Below are 27,470 nucleotides of genomic sequence, written 5' to 3' on the forward strand. Positions count from 1 at the left end.
AATTCTGCAAAACACTGTTAATTTATAGTACATTGGTTCTATTATTACAGTTTTACCCCTAACCTGAAAATAATTTACATGGAAACACACAGAATACAAAGACAGATAAAGAAATAACTGATATAAGGCATGAGGTTCAGAGAGGTCCTGGCCAGCTTGATATTCTCTCTGGTGAGCAGGACTTAGACACATCCGCTGGGAGTTTATACACTTTCTCATTGTTGTTTGGGTACACATCTTTGTGTAAAACTGTTCTTACAGCCTCCTTTTCTGCAAAGCCAAAAGACACAAAACATGAACTAGCTGTCTGGCCAAATAAAAATCAGTAAGCAACCTGTCAAAATGCTCAAACATTCAAAGGCATTAGTTGGCACTAACCCTCTTCTGGTAAAATTCTGTGTAACTGCTGCAGCTCCTGGGGCAGCAGAGACTTTATCTCACATGTGACATCAGTGACGCTCTTTCCACAGTCGTAGTTGGTCATGTCTGATCTTTTTTGCTGAGTGTGCCTTTGCACAATAGTTGGAACTGCAACACAGAGGATAAGCAATTGATAAAAAGCATTAGGCTTGTTGAATTGCAAGCACGCTTAACTGCGTTTACATCAGTATTTCATTTTTAGAATACAGTACCTATACCACGACAGGCCATGTCAGGATGTGTGCTGCAGCTGTAGCGAGAGTAGTTGCCCAGCAGTTCAGGATGTTGCTTTGGCTGGCGGTAATTGTCCCTCATCTCTGTACCAGTAGAAAGCGGCATTTCACGCCTGCTGTGCAGAGGTGTAAGTCTTCTTTCTGCTTGTTTAATATGCCCATGTCCTGTCAATGAAGTTCCAAAACAAAAGGAAAATGAGCTGAAGAGAGAAATATGTGTAGTTTCATTTGGACACACCTGAGTGCTTGAATGTCAGCAGTTCTGACATGCTTTCATGTACACAAGACTGAACCAACAGACTTGTCCTACCTTGGGGCATACCCATGTAGTCACATCTGTAGATGGAGCTGTACTGTGCTGTCCAGGCCTTACGGATCTCCTCCTCAGATGGGGGACATTTCCAAGGAAAGCTGACATACTCAGAGCTTTGTGTGGCGTCCCTAGGCAGCCTCCACATGATGAAAGACTTGGGGAAAATAGCTTATTTAAAGGTTACAATACACTGTGAGAGGTCAAGCATGGCATTCAACTATGAATGTAAAATTGAGGTTAACACAGCCTAAATACCAACCTGACTGGGATGTGGGTTGTTTCTCCTCTGCCCTGAGGCGGTTCCTGTGCGAATGCATTCAGGTTTGCAGGCTGGCTTCCAGCAAAAATCCTTGTTGTACACAGTTGAACCAAAAGGTCTAGACTGTGAACTGGAGTCTATAAATGAAGTTGACGTTGGGCACCTAAATATGCATCAACATACACATACAATTACACATACACAGAAACAACAAATTCTGCATGCATATTCAGAACTTTATCAGAAGCCCATGAATAGAACTTACAGCAGAATCTCTTTAGCTGAGTTTGGACGGTAGACAAATTGTCTTCTATGAGATGTTTCATATGGATCCCACCACTGTTTTCCCTCTAGAAGAAAATGACTATTAGACTGAAACCCTCAATTCTTAATATTTAGTATTCAACAGTTACTCTGGGTTACTTACAATATTTTGTTTCCTTAAAAGATACCTGATATTTTCTGTAAAAGTAATGTTGTACTTGCATTTTTAATATAAAGAGAACTGTGCTTGACCATCTTATTTTTGACTGATGTTCAGTACTATTGTTTCATTTTTCAGTAAGAGAACAATCAGAGACTTTAGTAAGAAAGTCATCCTGAAACTACAAAAGTGAGGGGGACAAAAATAGGATTTTGGATCAGTCACAATAAGGCCTTTGCAACAACAGGTAGGAATCAAAATCACCCCAAGGTGGGGAAGGCTTAAATAGGGAAAGGACACTTCTACAATAATAATTACTGTAATGTTGTAAGTTAAGATTTAAAGTATAATTACAGGAGTGATAACAAAACATGACACTGCAACAGGCCTAAATAATACCATGGAATTATTCCAAATAAAAAGCCTACAGTATAATGTACCACAGTCGATCATATAGTCTAATTACGCAACATAAGAAACCTAAAATAGTACAGTAAAGCAAGAGAACAGAAATGTAAGAATGTAATAAGATTCATGCTAAATCAAATATAATGTGTTTTGCAATTCAGAACTAAGTTAAATTACTTTCAAGTAAGTTAACACATCAATCTTTACATATCCTTGGTTTAACATTACCTTTGGTTGCCATTGGTGAACACTGCTCTGGCACCTTGCGCTACAGTAGTTGTTTTTGCTGTAATGAAAACCTTCCCATTTCCAGGTGACAGTTCACTTCATTGATGGTTTGCTAAAAAAACATCATTTACAACTGTGGGTCCTAAATTCAAGCCTTTGTGCGTATAACGATTACAACGTTTGGCTTTCAGGTATTGTTCTTATATGCAGAGGCAGAGCAGATCACTGATGCAGGGTGTTTCTAGGTGCTGTGGTTATGGATACCTACAACATTTGAATGGCCACTGTGAGCTGCTCAGTAGGGGAGATGTTGCATTAAAAATTAAATACTGCCCAATATGGTTGACATCTGTTACTGACAGTGGTACAGTTTCATTCTATGCTATAATCTTCAGCTCTGGCCATTTCAGAGAGAAATACAGTACATTTAAAGCTATACTTTAATGGTTACACTGCAGATAAACATCAAATATACAAAACATATAATTATCTTATTGAATGTTGATTGTATACAGTATAGCCTACTTCACATTATTGCACTCAATCTGCTCCATGATTTCAGGAAACGTATATTTTTGCGATTTACTATTTGTGATATACAGTAAATATCTTCCAAATATGGAAGTTTCAACAAATACATTTTAGAGAAGGACAATTCACTCCTCCTGACTTACTCTTACTACATAACTAAATAATCTTATTATTTAATAAATATAAATCCTATAATAAAAACATAATGGTTCTACCGCTTCGTGGTTTGAACCCTAATAAAATCCATTTTAACCAGCTACATGTTGATAATCCGGTATTATACCATAGTCCTATTACACTCTAAATTAGTTAGGCCTATGTATATTTGATACTTTACGGGTAACGTGTAGTTAATGGGTTAATTGCACATTGTAGTATTACTTTTAAGTTAAAAATGGGTATTTATTCCACAACACAAGTCTGCACTTGTTTAACGTACCACGCCAATATATACCTGCTACACATAACGTTACTAACTAACATAAGCTTTCCCAGGCGCTGGCTATTTGACATTCAAGTTTAGCGCCACCGCCCCGTTGTGTTTTGGACAACCAACTGTACTACTTGCAACAAGCAGGACTGACAGCGAGTGTCCAATAAGGTCCTCCAAGGAGTTGACGGCAGCCAATCTTCAACAGCCGGAGCCCGACACACAAGACAAACACAGAGGCATCCTCACTGCCGAGAGACCGCGCACTGACGGACGGTGCTTCTTCTTCCATTGTTAGATACGTACCGACGTAAAGCTGGCTTCAGGGGTAAGCATAATACATGTTCAACGCTAACGTCACTTATAAACAACACCACTAGTATGTATTTGTTATGAAAAAAAGCCGTGGGCTGTAATAAGGTTTGCACAGTGTACAACGGCGTTGTAACTTTAACGTACATGTTTAGTTGCATGACTGAGCTGAATAAAACGCTAACACGGAATCCAGCTCCTGCTGATGTTTAACACTATCTTGCTTATTTAGCTGCGCAGTTATCTAACACTGATATTAGTTTCCAAAAACAAGGTGCGATAGGATAACCCCCATGACCAAGTCAATGACTACGCTCGGGTTAGCGTAACGTCCGCAAATGTCTTATGAGCTAGCCTGCTACGTTAGCATGGTAATGGTGGCTGGTTGGTGTGGCCGTGTTGCTAACACAAAAGCTAACGCTAGCAAGAAGGTGAACGTAGGTTAATACCGTTGACTGGTGCTGAGGCAGCCCATCGGGTGCAGTGGTACAGGCGGAGCATCTTTCTCCGCAGTCATCGCCACTTTTATTTAAACTTGAAACCATTTTATCTGCATTACCTAGACAGGCCATTGAGGTTAAATATGAGGCCTGTTAAGATGCGGGTAGGTGTGATAGCTGTCCGCTAGCCATTGTTTGCAATCAAATCAGCCATTTTAATAATTGTCTCGTGAAACGAGCACTGTGTCATGCCAGCTCGATAAAGCTAGCTAGCCTAGCTAAAAGGCTAACGCGAAAATCAAGAGGACACACAGGAGCGGAGCCACAGTGGCTAACAGCTAGCTATAGAACAATCAAAGGCGACGGACGCTATTGTTTTATGTATTTATCTACATGGTATTTAAATGGGAGGCTAACGTTACAAAAAAATTGTTTCACTAACGTTAACTCTGTAATATATCCCCATGAATTCATGCTGGACGTAAAGTACCAGTGAACTAAATTGTTATTAAGTGTAGATAGTACTAAAGGAAGCATCATGTTGGCCTCTACATACAATAGCTTATTAGTCATCCCGGACCCCCCCCACCAATAGAAAGAACTGACAAAGCAAGAGGCATACAATTGACTAGGGATATATTTAAATATTACCAATGCTGCTGTATTATTAGACTTAGATACATTTATCTCAAAACATATTTTCTCTCTTCTCTATTTAGCGATCCAAGATGGGAAAAGATCTGAGGAAGCCGAAAGGCAAAATGTCCTCATATGCCTACTTTGTGCAAACATGCAGAGAGGAGCATAAGAAGAAACATCCTGAAGCATCTGTCAACTTTGCAGAGTTCTCCAAGAAATGCTCTGAGCGATGGAAGGTAAATTAAATTATGCTCAATATCTGAATTTTTTTTTTTTTATGGAATCTTTTTTTTTTAATTCTCTGAATCCAATATTTTCTTTAATAAGTGTATGTCTTCAAAATTGTTTGAAACGGTTTTTGTCTTCCCAAAAGACAATGTCACAGAAAGAAAGAGGCAATTTTGAAGATATGGCCAAACAAGACAAGGTGCGTTATGAAAGGGAAATGAAGAATTACGACCCTCCCAAGGGCCAGAAGAGGAAGCGATTCAAGGACCCCAATGCCCCCAAGAGGCCACCGTATGTATCTTAATCAACTTGCTCCACACCATATTTTATGACACCAAGTGTCAAGTGGATTATGATATCTTATCTGAACCATTTTTCCCCACAGGTCTGCATTCTTCATATTCTGTGCAGACTTTCGCCCCAAGGTAAAAAGTGAGCATCCTGGACTCACCATTGGGGACACGGCAAAGAAGTTGGGACAGATGTGGAACAGCTCATCAGCAGAGAACAAGCAGCCGTATGAGAGGAAGGCTGCCAAGTTGAAGGAGAAATACGACAAGGTAAATAGACAAAGCTGAAAAATAAAAATACATTTAGTTGTTTTTAAGGTTTTATTTTACTTTGAAGCATGTGAAAGAGTAGGTCTCTCTATTGCTAAAAACACTTTGGGCTCTCCACAGGATATCATTGCTTACCGTACAAAGGGCACAGTGGAAACAGCATCTGCTGCTGCAGCAGACGACGACGATGACGACGATGAAGAGGACGATGACGATGAGGAGGATGACGATGATGAATAGATTGCCTAGGCATGGGACCCTGAAGTTTTGTTTATGCCATATAACCCTAATATACTCCATACACCATCTTGAAATATAAGTCAGACTGACAAGAACATGTGTATATTTAATGTTTTTAAGATGTACAGTGTTATTTTTCCTTTTTTTTTGTAAAGTTAACACTACATATCTTAAGTTTTGAGATTTTCTAGTGGTAGTTCTTTATCCCCTGGCATACTGGGAGGACTAAACATCAAAATGAAAGAAACTAGTCTTTAGATGTTACAACTCAAAAATAAGATTTCTGAGTTGGTAGTGTATTTTTATTCATTTGAAAAATATTTTTTTATGTGCTGTACTGATGTCTTTTTATTGTTCTTTGAATACCACTCTAATATCAAAAACAGTTGACATTTAAGAATGTCTTCAATAAAGGTCTTTTTTTTTTAAGAAGTTTTGTTTTTTCTTTTAATTTTACTCATCTTAATATCTCCCAAGGCTACCTGTCAATTTTCAAGGACCTAATGTGTAGAACATGTAGCTGTTCAAGTGAACACATAAATAATTCAAACACTCTGGGGTTTGAGATTTTTCATTTAAAAAGAATAGCTGGTGGCTGCACAAGTGAATAAGTGCAACGTAACACGCAACTGATTCCTGTTCTCACATCTGCTGTCAAATTATACTTCAACAGTATAGTGGAGAAGCAACTCTAAATTGGAAATGAGGACTAAATAATACACGATTTCTAATTAGTTTCAGATTTGTTTGAAGTGAAGCTGCCTCTGGATTAAAAATGTATAGTTGGACTTAGGTAATGGCCAGTAGCAACATTTGACCTCAAAACAAGTTCCAAAAACAGCCTAATGTCTGATTTCGCAATAGTTCATGCATCAATGCCCTATAACAATAATCAGAAAATAAAAGGCAAGTACTGCAAAGGTGGAGAAACTAATATAAAATAGACTAATGTAAAATAAAAATATAAAAAATATTTATTAAACAAATCCAATATAATTTGCAGTTTTTATGTTAAAGTTCTAAATGCTTTGGGAATGTGCAGAAGTTCACAGTATGAGGCACAAAGAACGTGTGTTATCTAAATGGCTGATTTGTATCCTATCTTGTGCTAGGCTTCCACAGTTGTATTGTTTTTATGCTAATAGCTTCAAAAAGTGAGTGTAATGTCTGGTTGTTTATTGTACTGTGGTTTGTGGAACCTTAAGGTGGCCACCAGAAGGTGGCACCACAATAAAGTAAACTGTACAGTATGTGAAGTTAAAAGTTGTAGGTATTGTGTCACCTAGTGCCCAGCTCACACGGACTTATAGGACACACACAAAGAACTTTTGCAGTGGTGAGACATGGTCAGACATGCACATACCTTCATAAAAGACATTGTAAAACAAAGAACTTTATCTTTTGTCCCAGGCATGAAATCGGCCAAACAAAAGGTTGCCTTCCAAAAACACTCACATTACTTAAAATCATCCATCATAGACTCATTTTCTACAGTCTAAGTCAATCATCCCAAAGAACCAAACAGAAACTAAGACATTTTCCTAAAGCAAAAAGCCTATAAATAATCTTATAATGAGAAATAAAACATCGTCAGTCTCACCTAAATCAGCAGACAAAATATTTTCTTTTCAGCGAGACCAATACACCTGCCTGTTTCTACAACTTTTGGTAATGAGCTGTTCTAAAGGTTCTACTAGTTATTTTTCATTTCACAATTTAGGTTTGTACTAAACCAGGGTTGTAATGTAACAAAGTAAAAATACTTTGTTACTGTACTTAAGTAGAATTGTCACGTAGCTGTACTTTTACTGCGTTATATGTAAATTTATATACATTGTTAGACTATATATATTATATTTTATATATATTTCTGGAAACTTTTACGTCATTACTTTTCCTAAATAAAGAAGATTTAGATAAGAAGGAGGTAGTAGACTGAAACAATAACAGTAACGACACAATTATTAAAGAAAGAATGAAAATATTTATGTATTTATGGACATGAATAGTATACAGCATGGATGTAAAACCCTAGGGGCCACCCTTCTAAGGAGCCTAAGATGTCTATATAGTGTATGCAATTGAAATAAAAGAAATAAAATACAATATTCAAAACCTTTTCTTTACAAGAGTCATGTGCTTGTCTTTAGTCCATGACATAAAATAAAATAAAATAGAATACCGTCCTTTAAGATTTTGTAGTTCTAGTTGGGTGGCTCCCCATCAAACTTCAAATCTTTCCAAGGAACCAAACAACTTGACCTGTGTAAACAAGGTCTGAATGACATAATGGAATATATGGTAACATATTATACATGTGGTAAGTACAGTGTATTAAACATATGTTACACAAAATACTCATTTCTTGTACACTTCTGCAATAAAAATACATTTCCCAGTTTCCTAGCCATATACCTTGATCTCTTTACACCAACAGTGTTAGCTAACCACAACTGAAGCTAGATGCACGTGTTAAAACCATGCCCTCAAAATACAGGACTACAGTTTACATACATAGGCTACTGCAAATTACCTTCTTAATAACCCAAATGTGTATTGTGAATGAACTTAGATAGACTATATTTAGTATAAAACCAAAATTGACACATGAATATGCATTAATATGGTAACATTAGTGACATACATGACATGCTGCGTAATATCTGCATTAGCTTACTGTGGTATAGCAATAAATACTTCGATTACTTTGGCTAACTCACCAAGTTTCACGTCGGACAAACACGACGAAAATCCCACACAACGAAAATCCCTCAAGGCTCCCTGGCAGCGGTATAGTTCCCAACGTACTTTTTCAAATGTTTAGATGATATATGTAATTATATTAAAATGTTAATATCTCTGTTATCTCCTCGCACCGGCCGCTAACGTGCTGGCTGTGTGTGTGTGCGTGTGGCAGGGAAGCATCCGCTGTCACCTATCAATCAAGGCGGGATCAACTCTTGAACCAATGTTTTAATTGGTGCATAATGACTGTACGGCCGCTAACAGAGTGGCAGTCTGCGTAGCAGAGGAGCTTCCGCTGTCACCTATCAATCAAGGCGGGATCAACTCTTGAACCAATGTTTTAATTGGTGCATAATGACTGTACGGCCGCTTACAGAGTGGCAGTCTGCGTAGCAGAGAAGCTTCCGCTGTCACCTATCAATCAAGGCGGGATCAACTCTCGAACCAATGTTTTAATTGGTTCATAAAAACTATGTGCATTTATAATAGATTAAATAAGTTTAATTTTACTATATTATAATAAGAGACTATATCCATATTTATTTCCATAATTTTCTAGTGGGTTACATTCGTCCTCACAAAAATTCTGTTTCTGTTTTTGTCTTTGTTGATGTCCGACTTTGAGTTTGATGTTTTAGGTGTGGAGACCCTGAATATTATGCTTTACTATGAGAAAGCCGTAATAAATTTCACTACTTTAACTTTTAATATTTAAGTACATTTAATATCAGAAATTACTTTAGATACTTAAGTACAGAAAATATCAGATACTTTAAGAGTTTTACTCAAGTAATATTCTGAAAGGTGACTTTAACCACTACCAAAGTCATTTTCTGGTAAGATACTTTTACTTAGGTCCTGCTTTCAAGTACAAGACTACCAAACGTACACCGTGCTGTATACTGTTTGCCCCACCTAAATGTCATTATATTACATAATTATATTATTTATATAATTGAATAGTTATAATTCAATCCAAGAAGACAAACAGTCTTATGTGAGAATTAGTAGATTTTTCTTCATCACAAACAAGGATGAATTTCAACATTTGGCAGAGTTATACTGACCACATCCAACAGATGAATTTAAGTGTTGTGTGTCTATTCTAGTCTCACCGGTGTCCAGAGAAAAGTTCTTGTTTGTGTGTGCACTTCCCCAGCGAGTCCAGGCAGGGACCTTTTGTGATCCTTTGCAGGGTTAGAGTTTCCTCTGCGTGTAATTGGAGACAGTCTCACAGTCACAGTGGCCTCCCAGTCACTTAAAGGGGGATCCCATGTCCATTTATCAGACTTTTCTCAGTACTTTTGACCTTTGCCACACAAAGAACTGTCCTCTTAGAAGTGTTTGCCATTGGAAGCCATTTGCTCTTACACAGAAACAGGCTTTTATCCTCAGTGTTCCTGCATTTAGTTAACATTAGAATTACAGTTTGTATTGGGGGGGAAAGCAGTGATGATAGTGGTCCTGTTCCCCTGTGTACCAGTTTTATTATGTGTTATAGTAACAGTAGTTAAGTAAACCATAAATGTAATCCCATAAGAGGCAATAAATTCAATTTGAAAACCAAAGAGAAACTGCTTTGGCAATGCTAGTCATATTAATTAAGTACAATTGCTGAACTGTTATAGTTATGTTGGTCCACAGTAAGTATCTGTTAATATAGATTCAGCTTTAACATTCTGTGCCACAGTGTCATGTCACACCAGCAGTTTTCTTTTCTCTCCACTCCTTTCATGCATTGAATGAACGCTTTGCAGTCTTTGAATGAATTCCCTGTCAGACGTGTAGAAAGAAAGGCTCCCTCTAGGTTACTTTAGAGGAGGTAACTGTTCAAAGAGTGCATTTCATCTCTACACCCAGGAACTTCAATGGCAAAATCCACGGAGAGAACATAAAACAGACCGATTCAGGAATGCATATTATTACTCTTTTATTTTTTATACTTCACAAAATTCATTTTTATAAAGAAAGCAAGGCCATGTGGACTAATTTATTTGAAGATTGACAGGCACGCTTCTTCTGAAATATATATAACAACAACAGACTTTCAATCTGCTGCATTTCGGAGTGTTAATAGAGTGTTTTTCCCCTCCAGGATTTGCATAGAGTGATGTCAAAGGGGTGTGTCAGTCAGGATTACAAGCTCAGAAGATTGAGAAATCACTATGGATACAGCTTTTATAGTTTTCCATTTGTTGGTCTCGTGTGAAAGTCATGCTGTGCATTTTCCAGGAGTTTTGTTTTGCTCGGGATCTTCTTTTCTCACTTGATTTTGCAAATATGAGGACTGCATTTAGGAAGCCAACTTCATGATGGACTCTACTCGACACTGCAGAAAATATACAACTTTATTGTTTCATTTTCTGGTAAGTTGGCCTGTTAGCTCGTATGTTGCAGCAGTGAGAAACAACTGATTAGAACTTATTTTATTTAATCAAATTAATCACATTTGAATTTTTTAATTGATCAACTCATAGTGCAGTTAAATGTGTGTAATTTGTACAGACTGTAAAAACAAATCTCCCTCTGGGACAATAAAGTATCTCCGTCTATCATTTAAGTTGCCCCTTTATGCACATTTCACTTTGACAAGTGCTCATATTGTCAAAAAAAGAAATCACTTTTTCTGGGATTTGTGGTGTTATTTTGTGTCTCTGGTGCTTCCACATGCATACAAACTTGGAAAAAAAAACATCCATGCTGTTTAAGTGAGATATCGATTTCTGAATGTCCTCTGTCTTCAGTCTCCGGGTGAGCTGTTCTAAATCTCCACGGCTTGTCATTAGCCAAGATGAGGTGGCTAGCCGTAGCATGCTAGTGCATTCTCAATGGCAAAATACTGCTAAAACACACACTAGTTTACCATAATCTCCAAAAGAACTACTTCCATGTCCCTGTTGTGCAGGTATTCCACAAGTGCCCCTCGTTTAGAGGAAGTCCCCCAGCTAATCCTGACCAAAGTTGGAGAAAGAGTTATCTAGCTGATATGATCTTACCTAGTGACTCCCAACAAAGATAGTAAAGAAGTGGGATGTCTCACTTTGTAGCTAAAACAAACACACAGGGTGAAAATAGAGGATCTGCAGCAATGTGCAGTACAACAAAAATATGATGTTTTTTGAAAATGAAACCATGTAAAACTATTCTGGTACAACCTCAAAATACAATTTTGAACCTGAAAATGAGCAGAATATGGGCGCTTTAACATGCTCAACTCACATTGAAACTTAGAAGACTTTGAAGACTCATGTAAGCAAGAGTGATTTAGTTCTTTTTCCATGATTCCTCAGGTGTTTAATACGACATCCTCTCATGAACCTTTATCTGGAAATACAGTGAATGGGAGCATCGAGGGACAGCTTGCAGATACCGTCTCAGGTCCCTCCTGGTATTTTACATCTATTGATGCTGTGCCCAAGCATGGCACAGTCGGGTTACACTCCCATAACAGATGGGGAACACAGATGGCTTTCTCCAGAACTGTTCATTCATTTGAAGTGAAAGAAGACACACTACCAGGTTAGTCCTCTGTGCAGCGAGGCACAAATACATGTTAATCAACTTAATTTTTAACAGACTATCACATGACAGTTTTTTTTAAATCTTCAGTAATTATTTAGCTTGTGATTGTATATACTGTCCTCATTTTTAATATTTAGGATAGCAAAGGTCCTTCTGTTGTTGACAATAATGTTGCCAAATGTATTCTTTTCATTTTACAGTCATTAGATCCTGAAGTGATGTGTGCATTATCCGTGTGTTGACAGGAACAGTTGTGGGAAAGGTGGAAACGGTGTTTGACGGTCTCACGCCTATCACGTACTCAGTGCAGGAGGATGACGGGGAGAACCTGTTCCTCCTCAGCCCCTTCTCGGGGGAGTTCCTATTGTCCCGCAGCCTGGATTTCGAAGCACAAAGATTCTACATACTCACTGTGGTGGTGCAGCAGGGGGATTCACAGGTTTCCAGTGTCAGGGTGTACTTCAATGTACTAGATGTAAACGACAACCCCCCTGTTTTCAGTCAGGATGCCTTTTCTGCGTCATTGCTGGAAGACACACGGGTTGGCACTTGCTTCCTGTTTTTAAATGTGTCGGATAAAGATGATGGTAAGTGCAAAAGTACGATTTAAATACAACATTCATCCAACAATCTGAATCTGATGTTCTTTAGACACAAAGCAGCACCAACAAACGTCACAATCTCAAAATAATCCTATCTGCAATAGGTGACCAAACTGAACATCATGTATAGGCTACATATACTGTATATATATGCAACCATAAATGCATCTTCAGAAAACAAGGAAGTTATCATTGATCAAAGGTGTCAACAACATGCAATGCCAAACAAGATTTATACACTATAACAGTCAAAAAGAACCCAAATATGATCAACATTTTGCACAGTCACAGTAAATAAAAACATTGTTGTAAAAAAGAAATATTTGTTGATGGCTGGGGAAAGTTGCAGATCTGTAGTTTGCAAAGTTTTTTCATGTTCAACTGAGTTTTCTCCCCATGAGTTGTTTTTGTCATGCAGTTGGAACCAAGTAGCCTGTGTTTGCCAATGACTCCCTCTAGTGGCCATGACTGAGAAACTGGAGAAACTACATGTTCAATAAGCATTGTTGTGGAAAGAATTCACCATACAGCTAAAATCACCTTTTAATGTTTAAATAATCTTTGTAGAATTACTTGATTGCAGAGAAAAAGAGATACATATGATGTTATTATATAATGGAAAGACAAAAAAGTCCAGGGTGCTCAAGAAGTACAGTCAGGTGTTTGAAGGTGCTCTTTGGGGTCGGGAATTCAATTAAGTGTAGAAAAAAATGAACGTCCAAGGAATTCTTCTTCAAAGTTATTTTAAAAGCCTTTTATTTACAGTTGCTTCTCCCTATGTCTTTTAAATTTTCTATTATGATAGCCAGTAGTGTATTCATGTATTTTGAATCATGTTTGTTGATAATTTGTCCTGGTTGCTTGCCCTCATTAGTATCCTTATTGTTTAGTCTTTTATGGTGAAGCCAACAACATGAACAATACCTTAGCAGGACAAGCCACATTTGGGTAGTCCAATCCAGAAATATTTTTTTTTTTTTTTTTTTTTTTATTTAATTGTGAAAATGCCTGAAAATCAAAATCTTATGTCTATTTGGAGGCTAAAGTCTGCATAAAAAAAAAAAAAACATCTGCCAGTGATCTGTTGGCAGAGCCTTTCTTTCACACTTCCCAGTTAATTCCTATTTTTAGCCTTTTTTTTATTGCAGTTCATTAAAGTTCGTTCTTAGCATACTTGGTAGCAAACATGTGTTTCAGTATGTGCAAAGTGCAATTTTTGGTTCCCTGATTTACGTATATAGTACCCAAGCCATTATGAGAAGGACATTCCATAATTTGTAATAACATCATGTATTATCTTTTCTTCTCCGCCAGGTGACAATGGAGACTTGAAGCTGAGAGTGGCCGGTGGAGATAAAGAGGAAGTTTTCTTCATAAACACAGCTGGTAGTTTATGCCTGAACACAGAGTTAGACAGAGAGAGACAACCCTTCTACAATCTGACTGTGACAGCCAATGACTGTGTCCAGCCTGTGTCTTTACAGTTCACCAGCACAGCGCATGTTAGTGTGGTGGTTGACGATGTCAATGACAACGCTCCATTGTTTGTGTCAGGAAAAATAGTCAGTATACCAGAGGACACCGCACTTCATTCTGTTATAATGACTGTTCATGCTGTGGACGAAGACATTGGATCCAACGGGGACGTTTTATATTATTTAAACAACGCTGCTGGTGGCGTGTTTAGCATTGATAACAAGAGTGGCAAAATATACCTGGAGGAGGAATTGGACAGGGAACAGGTAGACATCCTGACTATTACTGTAACAGCCACTGATAAAGGTTCACCTAAGATGGCCACCATTATGAATCTCACAGTGCACGTTGAGGATACTAATGACCACGACCCTGAGTTCTCTCAAAGCACCTACAGCTTGACAATCAGCGAGGATATCCCCAGAGGAACGAGTCTGTGTCAGGTTCAGGCTCTTGATCGAGACATCGGGCCAAATGGACAAGTGCGATACATGTTGAACCAGACCAGACCTTTTGTGGTGGATGCGGTTCGAGGCGTCATCACAGTCATGGACAAACTGGACAGGGAGAGGGATTCAAACTACACCTTAACCCTAACAGTTGTGGATCAGGGGAATAAACGCAGATCTGCTACTGCTGCTATCAGCGTCACGGTGTTGGATGTCAACGACTTTGCACCCCTCTTTACTCCACAAACAGTGACCATGCATGTGCTGGAGAATGAGGAGGACCCCACTCAGCTAACACATCAGGTGCTACTGGCTCTTTATTAACCGAAGACATTGAATGTTGACTACAGAATATTTATACGTTATTTCTCGATTGTTCGTCTTTTTCAACCAGGTATCAGCTTTGGATGAAGATTTAGGCATCAACAGCCAGCTTACCTATTTCATACAGAATGAAGATAGTGATGGTTTGTTTTCCGTCACTCCCAAAGGCATGTTTCAAATTTTACACAGTCTGGACAGAGAGAGGAAATCATTGTACTTGGTAACCATCATCGCTGTTGATTCAGGTGATTCAGGCAGAAGCTAAATAGGATCACTTTACAATATTCTATAACATAATTGTTTTACTCTCAGTATAATGTCACTTCAAACTGTTTGACTAACCACTATTTACTTTGTCTTTTGCAGGATTGCCGCCTCTAACAGGAACTCTAACCATAAATGTCCTTGTAGATGATGTCAATGATAACCGTCCAGAGTTTACGGAGGTAGTCTACAACACCATAGTGTCTGAGGACAGTCCCACGGGCACTGTGTTTGCCATGATAACTGCATCTGACAATGATGAGGGTGTCAGCGGGGAAATAAGGTAAAATGTCACTCAAAATTTAAGAGCAATGTCAAGAAGTACTGTCTTTGATCATGTTTTTGAGGATAGCAGCGTCACAATAGGATCACCATTTCTTACACATTTGTCTTTCTTGTGTATTTGCTAAAAAATGCAGCATAAGAGCAACTTGGATTCTAAAATGATTATGTCCATTTATACTTTATCATAGTGCACTGATGAAGGATATAACATCATTTGTCATTTAGGTATTCCATGGAGAACCTTGATGTGCCGTTTGCCATTGAAAAAACATCTGGAGAGCTGTTTACAACCAATGTCTTGGACAGGGAGACAGTAGCCATTTACAGGTTAATAGTGATTGGCAGTGATGAGCATCCCACTCAGCCTCTGTCAAGCTCAGTGCTTGTTACTGTTCTCATTGGAGATATTAACGACCACTGGCCCCAGTTTATGAACAGCCCCTACGTGGCCTATGTGCCCACTGAGATGGCTCCAGGTGAGAGCTTTTACTTCCACTTGATAGTTAAATATTTCATCCTGGATAACATGGACTTGATAAGATTGAGAGTTTTATATTGTTTTTTTTTCCTACAGGCTCAGTTGTTTGTGCAGTTACAGCAACAGATGGAGATACTGAGATGAACGCAGAACTGCATTATTCGTTATATGGACAAAGATCTGATCTGTTTTCCATCGATCCCTACAGCGGCACTGTATTCGCTTCAAGTGCTCTCCAGGGAATGAAAGATATCATTGTCAATGTACATGTGGAAGACTCAGGAGAAAATCCTAAATTTGACATCACTACGATCAGTATCCGGTTTCAGAACTTCTCTGAGTTTCCAGAGATGAATGTGGATGTTGTGAGTGATTCCTTCTCTGAGGATGAGCCAGTGGGAACATTAGTGGCAGTTGTCTCCGCAGCGAGCATCAGGGCTGAACCTGTCTCTTTTTATTTAGCTTCTGGAAACTTTGAAGACATGTTTCATGTGGAACAACTGAGTGGCGTGTTGACAGTGGAGAACCCTCTGGATTATGAGACCAAAAAGGAATTGACTTTGCTAATAGAAGCTAGAGATTCTGGCTCGCCTCCTTTCTCATCATTTGCAGAAATTCACATTAACATCAGTGATGTAAATGATCACTTCCCCCAGTTCACCCAAGCCGATTACAGGTGTGAGGTGTTTGAGAACTCCCCGCCATCCTGGGTTTGTGATGTTCTCGCCATTGACTCTGATTCAGGCAGCTACGGCACAGTGCAGTACAACATAACAGGAGGAAACGCTGATAAGTTTTTCACAATTGACCCTGAGAATGGTTTATTGAGCACCACTGCAAGTTTAGACAGAGAAAATATCCCTGAATTTAATTTAACAGTTGAAGCTGCAGAGCTAAACGACCCTCTTCATAAAGACACAGCAACCGTTATTGTAGTTGTTTTAGACAGAAATGACAACGCACCTCGCTTTTCACAGATTTTCTTTACAGAGGTTGCTGAGGATTGTCCTGTTGGACACACGATTATACAAGTCACCGTAAATGATGATGATATTGGAGCCAATGCAGTAATTAATTACTCCATACTTGACCAAACTGATGAAATGCCATTTAATATTGACTTCACCACTGGCTGTGTCATGGTTGGAAGACTTCTGGACAGAGAGATGCAGGATCATTATGTCTTGAAAGTAAATGCAAACGATTCAGCATGGAGCATCAGCACTGACGTCACTATAGTCATAGCAGATGTCAATGATAATAGACCAGTGTTTTCCGATCATTTTTACAGTGTTGTCCTCCCTGAGACACAAGATAAAGAGGTGTTTGTTTTGCAGGTTCTTGCTACAGATGCAGACATGGGGCAAAACTGTGAAATTTTGTATGTCATTGAACCTTCAAATGAGCACTTTTGGGTGAACAGTTCCTCTGGTGAGATATATACGCAGCAGCCACTGCTGTTACATAATCCTGCGTTTGAAATCTACCAGTTTACAGTCATTGCATTTGATTGTGGCAGCGTTCCTCTGTACAGTGAAGCCACTGTCACAGTAAGATTAGAACCATATAACTACCACCCACCAATGTTTTTACCTCTGCAGCCTCTGATTGCTATCCCCTATCACATGGCTGTTGGTACTGAAGTGGTCCAGTTTACAGCAATAGATCCGGATGTCAGTAACATCAGCGTTGGTATTGAATATGTTGTGAATGGAGGTAATGCATCTGATTTCTTCTGGATCCAAACAGACAATGGAAAAGTAATGTTAACTCAAAGTTTGGTGGAGAGCATACATTTATTTTTCACTTTATCAGTTCTTGCAAAAGATCAGGGCTTCCCCTCTTTGTCATCACAGACTGAAATCACTTTTGAAATAACTGGGAGGAATCAATTTTCTCCGGGCTTTAGAGAGCTGGATGTCATTTTCTCTGTCCCCGAGGACTTGCCGGTAGGATCTGTTATTGGAAGGATTCAAGCAGAAGATAAGGATTATGGTCCCAATGGTGCCGTTGTGTACTGCATTACCGCAGAAAATCAATATTTCCCATTCTCTGTAGGAGATAAATCTGGGCTACTAACACTGATCAAAGAGCTTGACTTTGAAAAAGAAAGTATTCATCATGTTCAAATCAAAGCCGTGGATGGAGGCTGGGTCTCTAAAACTGGCATGTTAAATGTTACAGTGGTAGTTATGGATGTAAATGACAATCCTCCAGTCTTTTTGCCCTCAGAATATACCACGTCAGTGCCTGAAAACTCAGAAATTGGAACAAACGTTCTAGTTGTGAAGGCTGTAGATGCTGATTCAGGTGCACAAATATCCTATTCTCTCATCGCTGGCCATGTGGATAAATTTGCAATTGATTCAAGAAATGGCACTATCACCACATTGGATGTGTTTGATTATGAGCGAGAGGAGATCTTTGATATTACAGTCAAAGCTTCAAACATTGGTGGCCATACTTTATTTAATTTGGCACACGTTGTCATCCAAATCTTAGATGTCAATGAGTTCACGCCGACATTCAGGAAAAAAGTATATAACTTTTCTGTATTTAAAAATGTACCTGTTGGAACTAGGATTGGAAATGTGGCAGCTACAGATTATGACCAAGGCTCTGAAGGTCAGGTGTTTTATCTAATGTTTGGTCAAAACAAATATATGGGTTTTGAAATTGACAAACTTTCTGGAGACATATACACAACTGTCAGTTTGAGAAAACAAGGCAACAGTGACATAGTTTTAAAAGTACTGGCAAAGAATTCTGGCGTTATCACTGGCATGGATGTGGACGAGACTTTGGTCCACATCAGGGTGATTGACACGAACGATGCACCCGTTTTCACTTATGCACTTTATTTGGCCAATGTTGCAGAAGACAGCCCCGTTGGGACATCAGTGGTAACTGTTAGTGCTCTGGATGAGGACTCCATCTTGAACTGGAATCGTTTCTTCTTCAGCATTGCAAATGGAAACACAAACTTCTCTTTTGCCGTCGATCCATCCAGTGGTGTGATATCAGTACATTCTCCACTTGACAGAGAACTGTGGGCAGTTTATAATTTGACTGTTACAGCCACGGATAATGGCTCTCCACCAGCCACTGGGACTACTAATGTCATTGTGATCATTGACGACGTTAACGACAGTGTTCCCAAACTCACAATTACTGAGGCTCAAGTGAAGGAAAATCAGCCTGAAGGCACAATGGTTGCCAGATTAAATGCATCTGATTCTGATTTGCCCCCAAACCAGGGCCCTTTTACTTACTGGCTGGTAAATCCTTCAACAGGTAGTGTTTTTTCCCTGACTCCGGATGGAGTTTTATTCACCACAAAGACTATTGACCGGGAACAAATCTCTGCATATCGAGTCCTGGTGGCTGTCAGGGATGCAGGGATCCCTCCGCTGTCATCCACAACCATGATCCACATCAAGATTGTGGATGAAAACGATAACCCTCCACAGCCTAGAAATATCTTCATCGAGGTGAAATACTTTGGCAGTTCCTTCCAAGGAGGCATGATCGGCAATGTCCATCCTGAGGATAAGGATGAGTCCGATACATTCAGCTGCACCATCAAAAGTGGACACCTTAACATGTTTACCATATCTAATGGCACATGTGAGCTGTGGTCGTCTCCTTTTCAAGGCGAGGCTACAATCAACATCACTATCGAAGCTACAGACCAGCTTCACTTCCCAGTCAACAACAGCATCTATGTAACCTACAAAGGTTTCACGAATGCTTCTATAAACAGCTGCATATTGTTCTATGTGTCAGCATCCTCAATGGAGGAGTTTATGTCTAATAAGTATTTGCGGTTTGTGAAAGCTCTGGACAGTCTGTTTAACCTACAGGCCTCTAAGACTCATGTATTTGGAATCAAACATATTGGCAGTAAAATCCTTCTATTGGCTGCGGTGAAAAACTACAACGGTCAATATCTTAGCAAAGAGGTAGCCATCGGTATCTCTGCAGGCCATAAGAAATTACTGGAGGCTCAGAGCAATGTGACGATTTCTCACATCACAAGTGATCCATGTCTGACCAGCCCTTGTCAAAATGGGGCGACGTGCAACAAAAACACTTACATCAGTCAGGACGTGGCTGTCCTGGAAAGCTCGGCGGTCATCTTTGTGTCACCGCAGAAAGAGATTTTTAATTGTACCTGTCTAGCCGGCTTCACCGGGACACTGTGTGACGACGACGTTGACGAATGTGAGGTGAATCCCTGCGAGAATAAAGGCACATGTGTGAATGCTCCAGGAAGTTTCTACTGTCACTGTCAGAGTGGCTTCTCTGGCTCTTTCTGCTCTGCTGATGTAGATGAATGCCTGAAGGTGAAGTGCCAAAACAGAGGAACTTGTATTCCCACTCAGGATGGATATCACTGTCACTGTGTGCCTGGATTTGAGGGTAGATTTTGATTTTTTTTTTTTTAAATGACGGAAACACTCACTCTAATAATGGCACATGACTTATCATGAATTCGTACATGACTTCATGCAAGAAAAAGCATGAATTTATTAATGTAGTACTTGATGAACTATTAGTAATGTACAAGGATTAATAGTATCTCATGCATGACTCAATGCAGGAACAATGCATGAATTAATGCATGAATTAAGGTTTTAGAGTCATCGTGATTTTTAATTTAAAAAAACAGACTAGTCACAGCAGTGCACACATGTTCTGAAGAATTGTAGTGTTGTAATCATGGTTAACTAAACATGACTTCTTCCTTTTTTAGACTTTATTGTGTTTGTGGCCCTTCTAATAAAGTCCTGACCTGGTCCATCTTTCCCAATGATAAATAGGATATGATTAATGGTGGCACAAAATTAAATGTATTAAGAATTAAAGGAGTGGGTTGACCAAATGATACTGAGGTTGACACAAAATACAGTATACTGCAGAGACACTTAAACAGTAATGCCTGAGAGTAATGCTCACTCAAGTAGGATATCTATGAATTTTACTTTCTACTAACATCCAAGTGGTGGTCTGAACACCAGAAATGTCTTTTTAATTTGAGGGGTTACAAAGATGATTGCTGCATATGCCACTATTAATCATTTTGTTTTTTAATGTTAAAGATGGACCAAGTCAACACTTTATTTGACGAGCCACAAACATCATAAAGTAATGAAGGAGTAATGATGATTAAAACACTACAATTCAGTTTCTTTGGCCTAAAATACCCTAATGGATGCATTAATTAACGTATGCTTCCTGAATTAAGTCATAAATACAATGCAATGAATGCTTGTACATTACTGATAGATCAGTACATTAATTAATTCATGCTTTTTCGTGCATGAAATCATGCACAAAGTCATGGTGATTCATGTTCTGTTATTATAAAGTGTTACCAAAATTACATTATTACACTGCATGAATAGATTCCAAAATCTCTTCAAAGTCTGGGCTTTATGTGGTTGTTTTTTCTTTCCAGGGCAAATGTGTGAGCAGGCCATTGACCACTGTCAATCAACGCCTTGTGCTCAGGGCAGCTGTATCAATTCACAGACAGGATTCTCTTGTCATTGTCCCTTTGGTAAGAATAATGGATAAAGAAGGAGCTATAAAGCAAAGGTTATGTCAGATAAGAAGATTGATACCACTCTCATATCTGTCTGTTAAATACAAACAAACTTGAAACAGGAAAACCGCTGGCCTGGCTCTGTTCTAAGATAACAAAATCAAACCAAATCATAAAGCCTGTTATTAATAATTTGCCAGATTCTTTCTTGCCCTGGAGCCTTTGCTAGGCACCAGTATGCTCAAGTAGAAGTGATTGTCAGATGGTTAAATAGCTTAGCTTTTCCGATGTCTTTTTTTTCATTCTTTCGACACGATTGGACCATGGCTGGACCATTCCAAAAGATACTGTCTGAAATTGAACTCCTTTTTTCCCAAAAAACAAACTCTCATACAAACTAGCTCTCTTCTACCTGTGCCTGTCCAAGAAATAGTCCGGCACATAACCCCCTGTAAAATGACACATTGTAAAAAACAAATTTCGTTGTAATTAGTCAATTTTGGTCCATTGTTTTGTGTTTTGCACAGAGCCATCTTAGCTGTTTCATCTAACCTTCTGCAAGTAATAACCCTCATGTTGTCCTCGGGTCAAATTGACCTGTTTTCCTATATCAATATGCTTTTTAGCTACCCAAAATAACATGATTGATTCCCCACAACGCTCTTTAGCAAGTACAAATCTCTACTTTCATTAATTTTGGGGTGTCTAATTATAGCAATTTTATGGCATTTGAAAAACAATTGAAGTGGTTTTGAAATGCTATTGAGTAAAAGTTGACATATTCCAGTGTGTGATTATCCAACATCCATTCCTTTAATTATAATCTAAATAATTCCTAATTTCCGCTTTTCTAACTCAAACATTCGGTATAATTTCCTATAAATGAGGTTCCTTGACCATAAAATAACTGTAAAACTAAAGTTAATAAGTTAGTGTTACGTAGTGTTGAAAACAAAACAAAAAAGTGACAAACATTGAACACAAGCATCAAAAGTGTGGAAAAAAGGGACAAAAACGTAAGAAAAATTAACTGATAAAAAGCGTTGATTTTGACAGGAAGACAACACAAGGGATAAGTGTTATTTGCTAAATGTTTAAACTACTCCTTTAAATTTCATGAAATATACTAAAATGTTTCCAAGCTACAAATGAGAACAACTTACTTATTAAAATGTACAAACACTATGTTTCTATATTGTTGTTTTTTAGGAGTCAGTGGAGCCCACTGTGAGGAGAACAGTTACGGCTTTGAGGTGCTGTCTTTCATGGAGTTTCTCCCGTTGGATCGAAGGATTAATTTAATCTCTCTAGAGTTTGCAACAGTACAGAGAAACTCCCTGCTCCTGTACAACCCCGGAGGATCCTCCAGCAGGGAGTTCTTTGCACTGGAGATCCTGAACGGGGCCATGCGTCTCTCCTATGACCTGGGCTCGGGACCTGTGAGGCTGCAGACAAACAAACATGTGGCAGATGGATATTTCCACAGTGTGACTGCCAGGAGGATTGGCCATGTGAGTTGGAAATGTGTCAGCACATACGCAAGGTTAAGGAGATGGCATTTTTTAGGTGGAAATGAGAGAAGTCAATCAGAAAAAAAACAACTAATGTGCACTACTTGCATTCAACAGATGAGTTCTTTACATGTGGACAACTGCACAGATGATGAGAACAATGGATTTTGTTTTTCACAGAGTGATGGCAGTAGCTTAAAGAGGTAGCAGTGATATAATAATTACTACTTAACCATGGTCCATTATTTCTGTTTTTGACCTTGTGTTTAATCTTTGTATATTAACGACCTCTCTCTGTACTCCTCTCAGAACTCTAGATGTTGGCAGTAATATGACATTGGGAGGAACAAGGACATTTGAACCTATTTTACTGCATCCGGCTCAGATAAAAACCCATGACTTCGTTGGATGTATTAGGAACATTCATGTCAATGGCATCCTGCTGACACCTGCAATGGCCCTTGCAACATATAACATCCTTGATAGGTAAGAATTTAATACAGCCTACACAATTCACTGTCTCATTATAATCATAAACTGTGAGGTTCTATGATTTAAACTATATAATCAGGGCGTCATGGTCAGGGTCTGACGTTACCTCTTTTGGCCACCATCCAGTAGCCACACAGGCATTTTACCAGATTTGTTTTTGGCCTCCATGAAAGTGAAAAACAGGAAATTTTGTTAAGAATACACATTCAAGTGCTGTCAAGTTATTAATGAAATTAGTATAATTAAGACTTGAAGGAATAATTAATTTTAGGTTTTTAGTCCTGATTGCAAAAGGATTTACTTTCCTATTCTTTGAGCCATACACACGACAGTCACTGCAGTACATTTATCCATCTTCATCTTCGAACTCTGCCATTGTCACCAATTGTCCACTTGGTATTAAAACCTCTATTTTTATTATTATCTTTTTGTTGCTTGCTTGCTTCAGCCGGCCTCTTAGTCCCAGTAATGTGCCGCCATAATTTTGAGCTCAAATCCAAGGAAATAACGGACTTGGTTGAAATGTGAAAAAACAACAGTGGCAAAAAAACAAATAGTGACTCAATTTTAACTGGCCAATGGCAAAATTCACCCGCATTCAGCGCATGACTGGGTGTTAATTTCAGGCCCTTGTCTTGGTGGTGTAGGGGTTTGGAATGCTGACTTCATGGTCTCTGTTTTGACTCAACTCGATACAAGGGACCTTAGCTTTATGTCACATACCCCCTATCTCCCAACTCATTTGCCCTCACCTTTCCACAGCCCCCATCTAATAAAAAACATATGTTATAAAACTATGTTTTTAACATATTTGCACAATACAGAAAGAAATCTCTGTTACTTTTGGGTCTGTCTACGTTTCATAAATTTGTCTTAGTAACTCATTTTTGTTTTATAAAAGGTGTCCTCGGACAACACCATCCCCATGTCATAGCAACCCATGTAAAAATGGCGGCGTGTGCCATGACCTTTGGTCTGACTACCTTTGCGAGTGCAAAAGCAGTTTTACTGGAAGCAACTGTGCTAAAGGTGAAGTAACTTAAAATACACAGGAGTGATTTTTGTTGATTTTCATCTTAACTTTAATACGTGTGTTTTTATGCTCTCTCTTTTTGAATAGAAATGTCAGAACAGCTTGTATTGCGATTTAATGGGGACGACTACATTGAGTATGTCATCAAGGAGCGATTCAAAAGAGACTACCTGTTAAAAAACTTGCTGGATGGTGAAAAAAAAGGAGAGAGAGACCAAACAGTAATTGATGTTAAGTTCAAGACCCAAGATAATGGAGTGTTATTGTTTGTTGTTGGAGAGACAGGATACACCATGCTGAAGGTTGGTATGGAATGCATTCATCCACATATTTACTCTTTGTGGTTTCATTTTTTTTCCATCAAATTTTTATTTATTTTTATATATTTAAGAAACAAACAGCGACAAACAATTACAAACAATACACTGAGACGTCTTGGTTTCATGAAGTGTGAAATTGCTTGTTCTTTCTGTCTAATTCAGATAAAAGACAGAAAGCCAGTGTACATATCCAAAGACGCACTGTCAGGACACCAGTCGGAGTTCACAGTGGACTCTCTTGTGGCTGACGGGGTCTGGCACGTCCTCTCCTTGTTCAGCAACGGACAGATTACCTTTCTGCTTCTGGATAGTAAATCAGTCTTGAACATCACTGACAGCAGTATAGATCTCAATCCTGTCACTGTGGAAAAGATTATTTTTGGTGCACTTCTGACAGGTGATTTGAAACTCCAGCAGTCAGGTAAATATACAGTGATCATTGTTGACAAACCAGGTGTTAATGTGTAAACCAGATATTCATATGCCTAAAAATGTTTTAACCTAGATAAATAGTCAAAATGTCTAACTACAGTACAGTACACGCAAGATCATCAATGCCAAGATTATGTGCAGGAGTATCATATAAGGCATGCAGACAGATAACAGTATAGAAGCAATATCTGAATAAAGGGGAACTTTGCAGCATGAAACATCTAAAACAATTTAAGGGGGTGAACCTCAGCTGATGGGTCTCTAACATGGCAACATATTTCTTTATTACTCTTCATACATGATGTTTCATCAGGTTGGATTATTTGTTTTCTGTGGAAATAGTGTGCATGTATTCAATCCTTTCTCTTTAAATGTAAAATAAACTTATAGCAAATTGCTTAAATAAGGGACCAGACCCAAGTTTCCTTTTTTCTTTAAGTAGATCACTCTTAGTACAAGTACAAGCATGAATGAAATGGTCAGCTTACATGTTTTCTAGCCCTTTGGGTAACACCGTTGAAACTGTCTTCATTCTTTTAATGGCAGGGTTCAATGGTTGTGTGCAGTATCTCAAAGTGAACGGGCGCACTCTGCCAGTCAGCGGACACAGTCTGATGGTGGACGTCCAGCCGAGCTCGACCCTTGTTCAGTCGAACTGCAGCTCTACGGGTGTCTGCCTCCCCTCGCCCTGCTCTGAGGAGGACACAGCCAGGAGGCGTTGTCTCTCTGGACCTGCTGTGCACAACAGGTCCTGCATCTGTTTACATAACGTTTCTGAGCACGCCTGTGATATCTGCATCTCTACGACAGAGAGCCGTAATCAATGCTCTGAGGCGCAGGGCAGCGCTCCCCTGTGGCTCATAGCTGTGATTCTTCCTCTAATCTCCATCCCAGTGATAGGGATATGTGTCGCCCTTTACAGAGTGAGGCGGAAGAATGCAAAGTGTCAGAGAGATAGTTCGCCACAGAAAACAGAGCAGGGGACAGACAATGTAGCGTTTAGCTTTGATGACAAGAGAACACGCACAGATGATGAGTCTGCAGAAATAGAGAAACAACCCAACCCAATGAGCGCTGATCAGCAGAGGTTAAGTGTAGAGTTTTATGGTGATGCCAGTCTGTCAAGTGTTCAGCAGGTGCCAAACAGTGAGCTGGAGTATTATGAAATCGGCAGCATCTGTAGCGCACTTCATTCAGACACTGCCTCACTGACGCTCAGCTGGCACAAACATCTGTACAGCCCAACATGTGTGAAAGCTGATCCTAAACGGTGGGGAGATTTGAGGATGCTGTTAGCAGGATTTAAGAAAGAATGCTTCAGTGAAGAGAGGGCAAAAAATCCTACAGAGCCTCAAGATGCAGCTTTCTTAAACAAGCAGCTGTTGACTAAGATTGATGCAGAGCAGTCCCAGCATACACCGCCTCTTTACCAGAAAAGGTTCATACAACCAAAGTTCCTGGAACCGGCCCAATGTCTCACGTTGGAGGAAATTGGTAAGCTACACACTCCTCTGGAGGAAACAATGTCACATCCAGCATCCCCAGGGTTTGGACCTGCCAAGTCCACCATGATGAACGGTGCCTCATCTGACAGTGAAACAGGCAGCACATTCACTTGGTCGGAGTCTGAGTGCGGACAGTTTTCTACCATCAGCGCCAGGACACATATACATGACCTGTCATCCCTGTCAGCGAGCAGCTGCAGACAACAAGGCATCTTGCCTGTCCGCTCATTCTTAAAACACTCCTGTCACTCTGCTGCAGGTCAGCACAAAGCTGAGAGTGCTCCCTCGAGTATGTTTGAGCAATGGGGAAGTCTTTTAAATATGCATCTACCTTTCAGCAGCTATGCTCCTGTATTTAAGGACATAGCATGTCTTCCCTCTGACTCCAGTCATGGCTTTGATATGCAAAGTGACATGGAGGAAATTATTTGAGGGCCATTATATAGACTACTTTGTATATGTGGCAAAAGGGTCAGGTGGGAAAATTTTAAATATGCAGTCGGTTACTTATTTGAAAGCATTTTGATATATCAAAACTTAACAATGTAAAAGAATGGCATGAAAATCCAAACTTTTAGTAAGCGACTGTTGCCCTTAGGTAGCTTCTCTTTCCCTCCCCTCTCTCTGTCTGTCCTAATTGCAGGAGTGGAGTCGGGTTTGCTGGAGTCAGGTGTCCAGCTGCCTCTCATCGGCCACAATCAACTTCTGCCTCATATATCCGGTCCTACCCGGTCCTTCCAGTACTGCCACAGTTAGTCTTCCGCCAGACAAACCTTTGCCTGTTAGTTTAAGCCTACTTCAGTCCCTCCAGAAAAACGT

At 39.3% G+C, this 27,470-nt stretch overlaps 5 protein-coding genes and 1 long non-coding RNA gene across 6 annotated transcripts; 4 read left to right on the plus strand and 2 right to left on the minus strand.

Annotated features, from left to right (window-relative positions):
- Nucleotides 1-36: 36 nt before the first annotated feature.
- tex26 (testis expressed 26) lies at nucleotides 37-4,718 on the minus strand. Its single transcript, XM_032502910.1, has 8 exons — nucleotides 4,008-4,718; nucleotides 2,286-2,397; nucleotides 1,491-1,575; nucleotides 1,226-1,388; nucleotides 964-1,120; nucleotides 633-818; nucleotides 379-528; nucleotides 37-270 (listed from the first exon to the last, which is right to left on the minus strand). Exons 2-8 carry the CDS (start codon nucleotides 2,296-2,298, stop codon nucleotides 137-139), a joined length of 888 nt encoding a protein of 295 aa, XP_032358801.1. The 5' UTR covers nucleotides 2,299-2,397; nucleotides 4,008-4,718; the 3' UTR covers nucleotides 37-136.
- hmgb1b (high mobility group box 1b) lies at nucleotides 3,304-6,092 on the plus strand. The gene is made up of 5 exons (XM_032502962.1): nucleotides 3,304-3,574; nucleotides 4,718-4,873; nucleotides 5,011-5,156; nucleotides 5,251-5,425; nucleotides 5,546-6,092. The coding sequence occupies exons 2-5, from the start codon at nucleotides 4,727-4,729 to the stop codon at nucleotides 5,663-5,665; spliced, it is 588 nt and encodes a 195-aa protein (XP_032358853.1). The 5' UTR covers nucleotides 3,304-3,574; nucleotides 4,718-4,726; the 3' UTR covers nucleotides 5,666-6,092.
- Nucleotides 6,058-8,581, minus strand: LOC116671658 (uncharacterized). Its single transcript, XR_004327320.1, has 2 exons — nucleotides 8,386-8,581; nucleotides 6,058-7,927 (listed from the first exon to the last, which is right to left on the minus strand). It is a non-coding gene; the product is annotated as an uncharacterized LOC116671658 (long non-coding RNA).
- A 2,029-nt stretch (nucleotides 8,582-10,610) lies between these two features.
- On the plus strand, nucleotides 10,611-12,550 carry LOC116671608 (protocadherin Fat 4). The gene is made up of 3 exons (XM_032502956.1): nucleotides 10,611-10,776; nucleotides 11,701-11,929; nucleotides 12,178-12,550. Exons 1-3 carry the CDS (start codon nucleotides 10,720-10,722, stop codon nucleotides 12,540-12,542), a joined length of 651 nt encoding a protein of 216 aa, XP_032358847.1. The 5' UTR covers nucleotides 10,611-10,719; the 3' UTR covers nucleotides 12,543-12,550.
- Nucleotides 12,551-14,825: 2,275 nt separating this feature from the next.
- Nucleotides 14,826-16,693, plus strand: LOC116682056 (protocadherin Fat 4). The gene is made up of 5 exons (XM_032509703.1): nucleotides 14,826-15,028; nucleotides 15,150-15,330; nucleotides 15,558-15,808; nucleotides 15,907-16,573; nucleotides 16,690-16,693. Exons 1-5 carry the CDS (start codon nucleotides 14,953-14,955, stop codon nucleotides 16,691-16,693), a joined length of 1,179 nt encoding a protein of 392 aa, XP_032365594.1. The 5' UTR covers nucleotides 14,826-14,952.
- Nucleotides 16,522-27,446, plus strand: LOC116671135 (protocadherin Fat 4). Its single transcript, XM_032502133.1, has 9 exons — nucleotides 16,522-20,232; nucleotides 21,272-21,373; nucleotides 22,568-22,869; nucleotides 22,987-23,072; nucleotides 23,179-23,355; nucleotides 24,263-24,390; nucleotides 24,482-24,696; nucleotides 24,877-25,135; nucleotides 25,693-27,446. The coding sequence occupies exons 1-9, from the start codon at nucleotides 16,914-16,916 to the stop codon at nucleotides 27,081-27,083; spliced, it is 5,979 nt and encodes a 1,992-aa protein (XP_032358024.1). The 5' UTR covers nucleotides 16,522-16,913; the 3' UTR covers nucleotides 27,084-27,446.
- Nucleotides 27,447-27,470: the final 24 nt, after the last annotated feature.

Source organism: Etheostoma spectabile, chromosome 3 (genome assembly GCF_008692095.1).
Source record: "Etheostoma spectabile isolate EspeVRDwgs_2016 chromosome 3, UIUC_Espe_1.0, whole genome shotgun sequence".
NCBI classification, from domain to species: domain Eukaryota; kingdom Metazoa; phylum Chordata; class Actinopteri; order Perciformes; family Percidae; genus Etheostoma; species Etheostoma spectabile.

What these genes read in the sequence shown, in the direction of transcription:
- tex26 (XM_032502910.1), bottom strand. An exon ending in TCAGCTAAAGAGATTCTGCT is followed by an intron (nt 1,389 to 1,490) that starts GTAAGTTCTATT and finishes ATGCATATTTAG; the next exon opens with GTGCCCAACGTCAACTTCAT. An exon ending in CATGGCCTGTCGTGGTATAG is followed by an intron (nt 529 to 632) that starts GTACTGTATTCT and finishes TCTGTGTTGCAG; the next exon opens with TTCCAACTATTGTGCAAAGG.
- LOC116671135 (XM_032502133.1), top strand. Translation starts at nt 16,914, where the DNA reads ATGCCATTTAATATTGACTTCACCACTGGCTGTGTCATGGTTGGAAGA. An exon ending in CTGCCAGGAGGATTGGCCAT is followed by an intron (nt 22,870 to 22,986) that starts GTGAGTTGGAAA and finishes TGCATTCAACAG; the next exon opens with ATGAGTTCTTTACATGTGGA. An exon ending in GATGGCAGTAGCTTAAAGAG is followed by an intron (nt 23,073 to 23,178) that starts GTAGCAGTGATA and finishes TACTCCTCTCAG; the next exon opens with AACTCTAGATGTTGGCAGTA.
- LOC116671608 (XM_032502956.1), top strand. Translation starts at nt 10,720, where the DNA reads ATGATGGACTCTACTCGACACTGCAGAAAATATACAACTTTATTGTTT. An exon ending in CTTTATTGTTTCATTTTCTG is followed by an intron (nt 10,777 to 11,700) that starts GTAAGTTGGCCT and finishes ATGATTCCTCAG; the next exon opens with GTGTTTAATACGACATCCTC. An exon ending in GAAAGAAGACACACTACCAG is followed by an intron (nt 11,930 to 12,177) that starts GTTAGTCCTCTG and finishes GTGTGTTGACAG; the next exon opens with GAACAGTTGTGGGAAAGGTG.
- hmgb1b (XM_032502962.1), top strand. Translation starts at nt 4,727, where the DNA reads ATGGGAAAAGATCTGAGGAAGCCGAAAGGCAAAATGTCCTCATATGCC. An exon ending in AATGCTCTGAGCGATGGAAG is followed by an intron (nt 4,874 to 5,010) that starts GTAAATTAAATT and finishes TCTTCCCAAAAG; the next exon opens with ACAATGTCACAGAAAGAAAG. An exon ending in AATGCCCCCAAGAGGCCACC is followed by an intron (nt 5,157 to 5,250) that starts GTATGTATCTTA and finishes TTTTCCCCACAG; the next exon opens with GTCTGCATTCTTCATATTCT.
- LOC116682056 (XM_032509703.1), top strand. Translation starts at nt 14,953, where the DNA reads ATGTTTCAAATTTTACACAGTCTGGACAGAGAGAGGAAATCATTGTAC. An exon ending in CATCATCGCTGTTGATTCAG is followed by an intron (nt 15,029 to 15,149) that starts GTGATTCAGGCA and finishes TGTCTTTTGCAG; the next exon opens with GATTGCCGCCTCTAACAGGA. An exon ending in GGTGTCAGCGGGGAAATAAG is followed by an intron (nt 15,331 to 15,557) that starts GTAAAATGTCAC and finishes TTTGTCATTTAG; the next exon opens with GTATTCCATGGAGAACCTTG.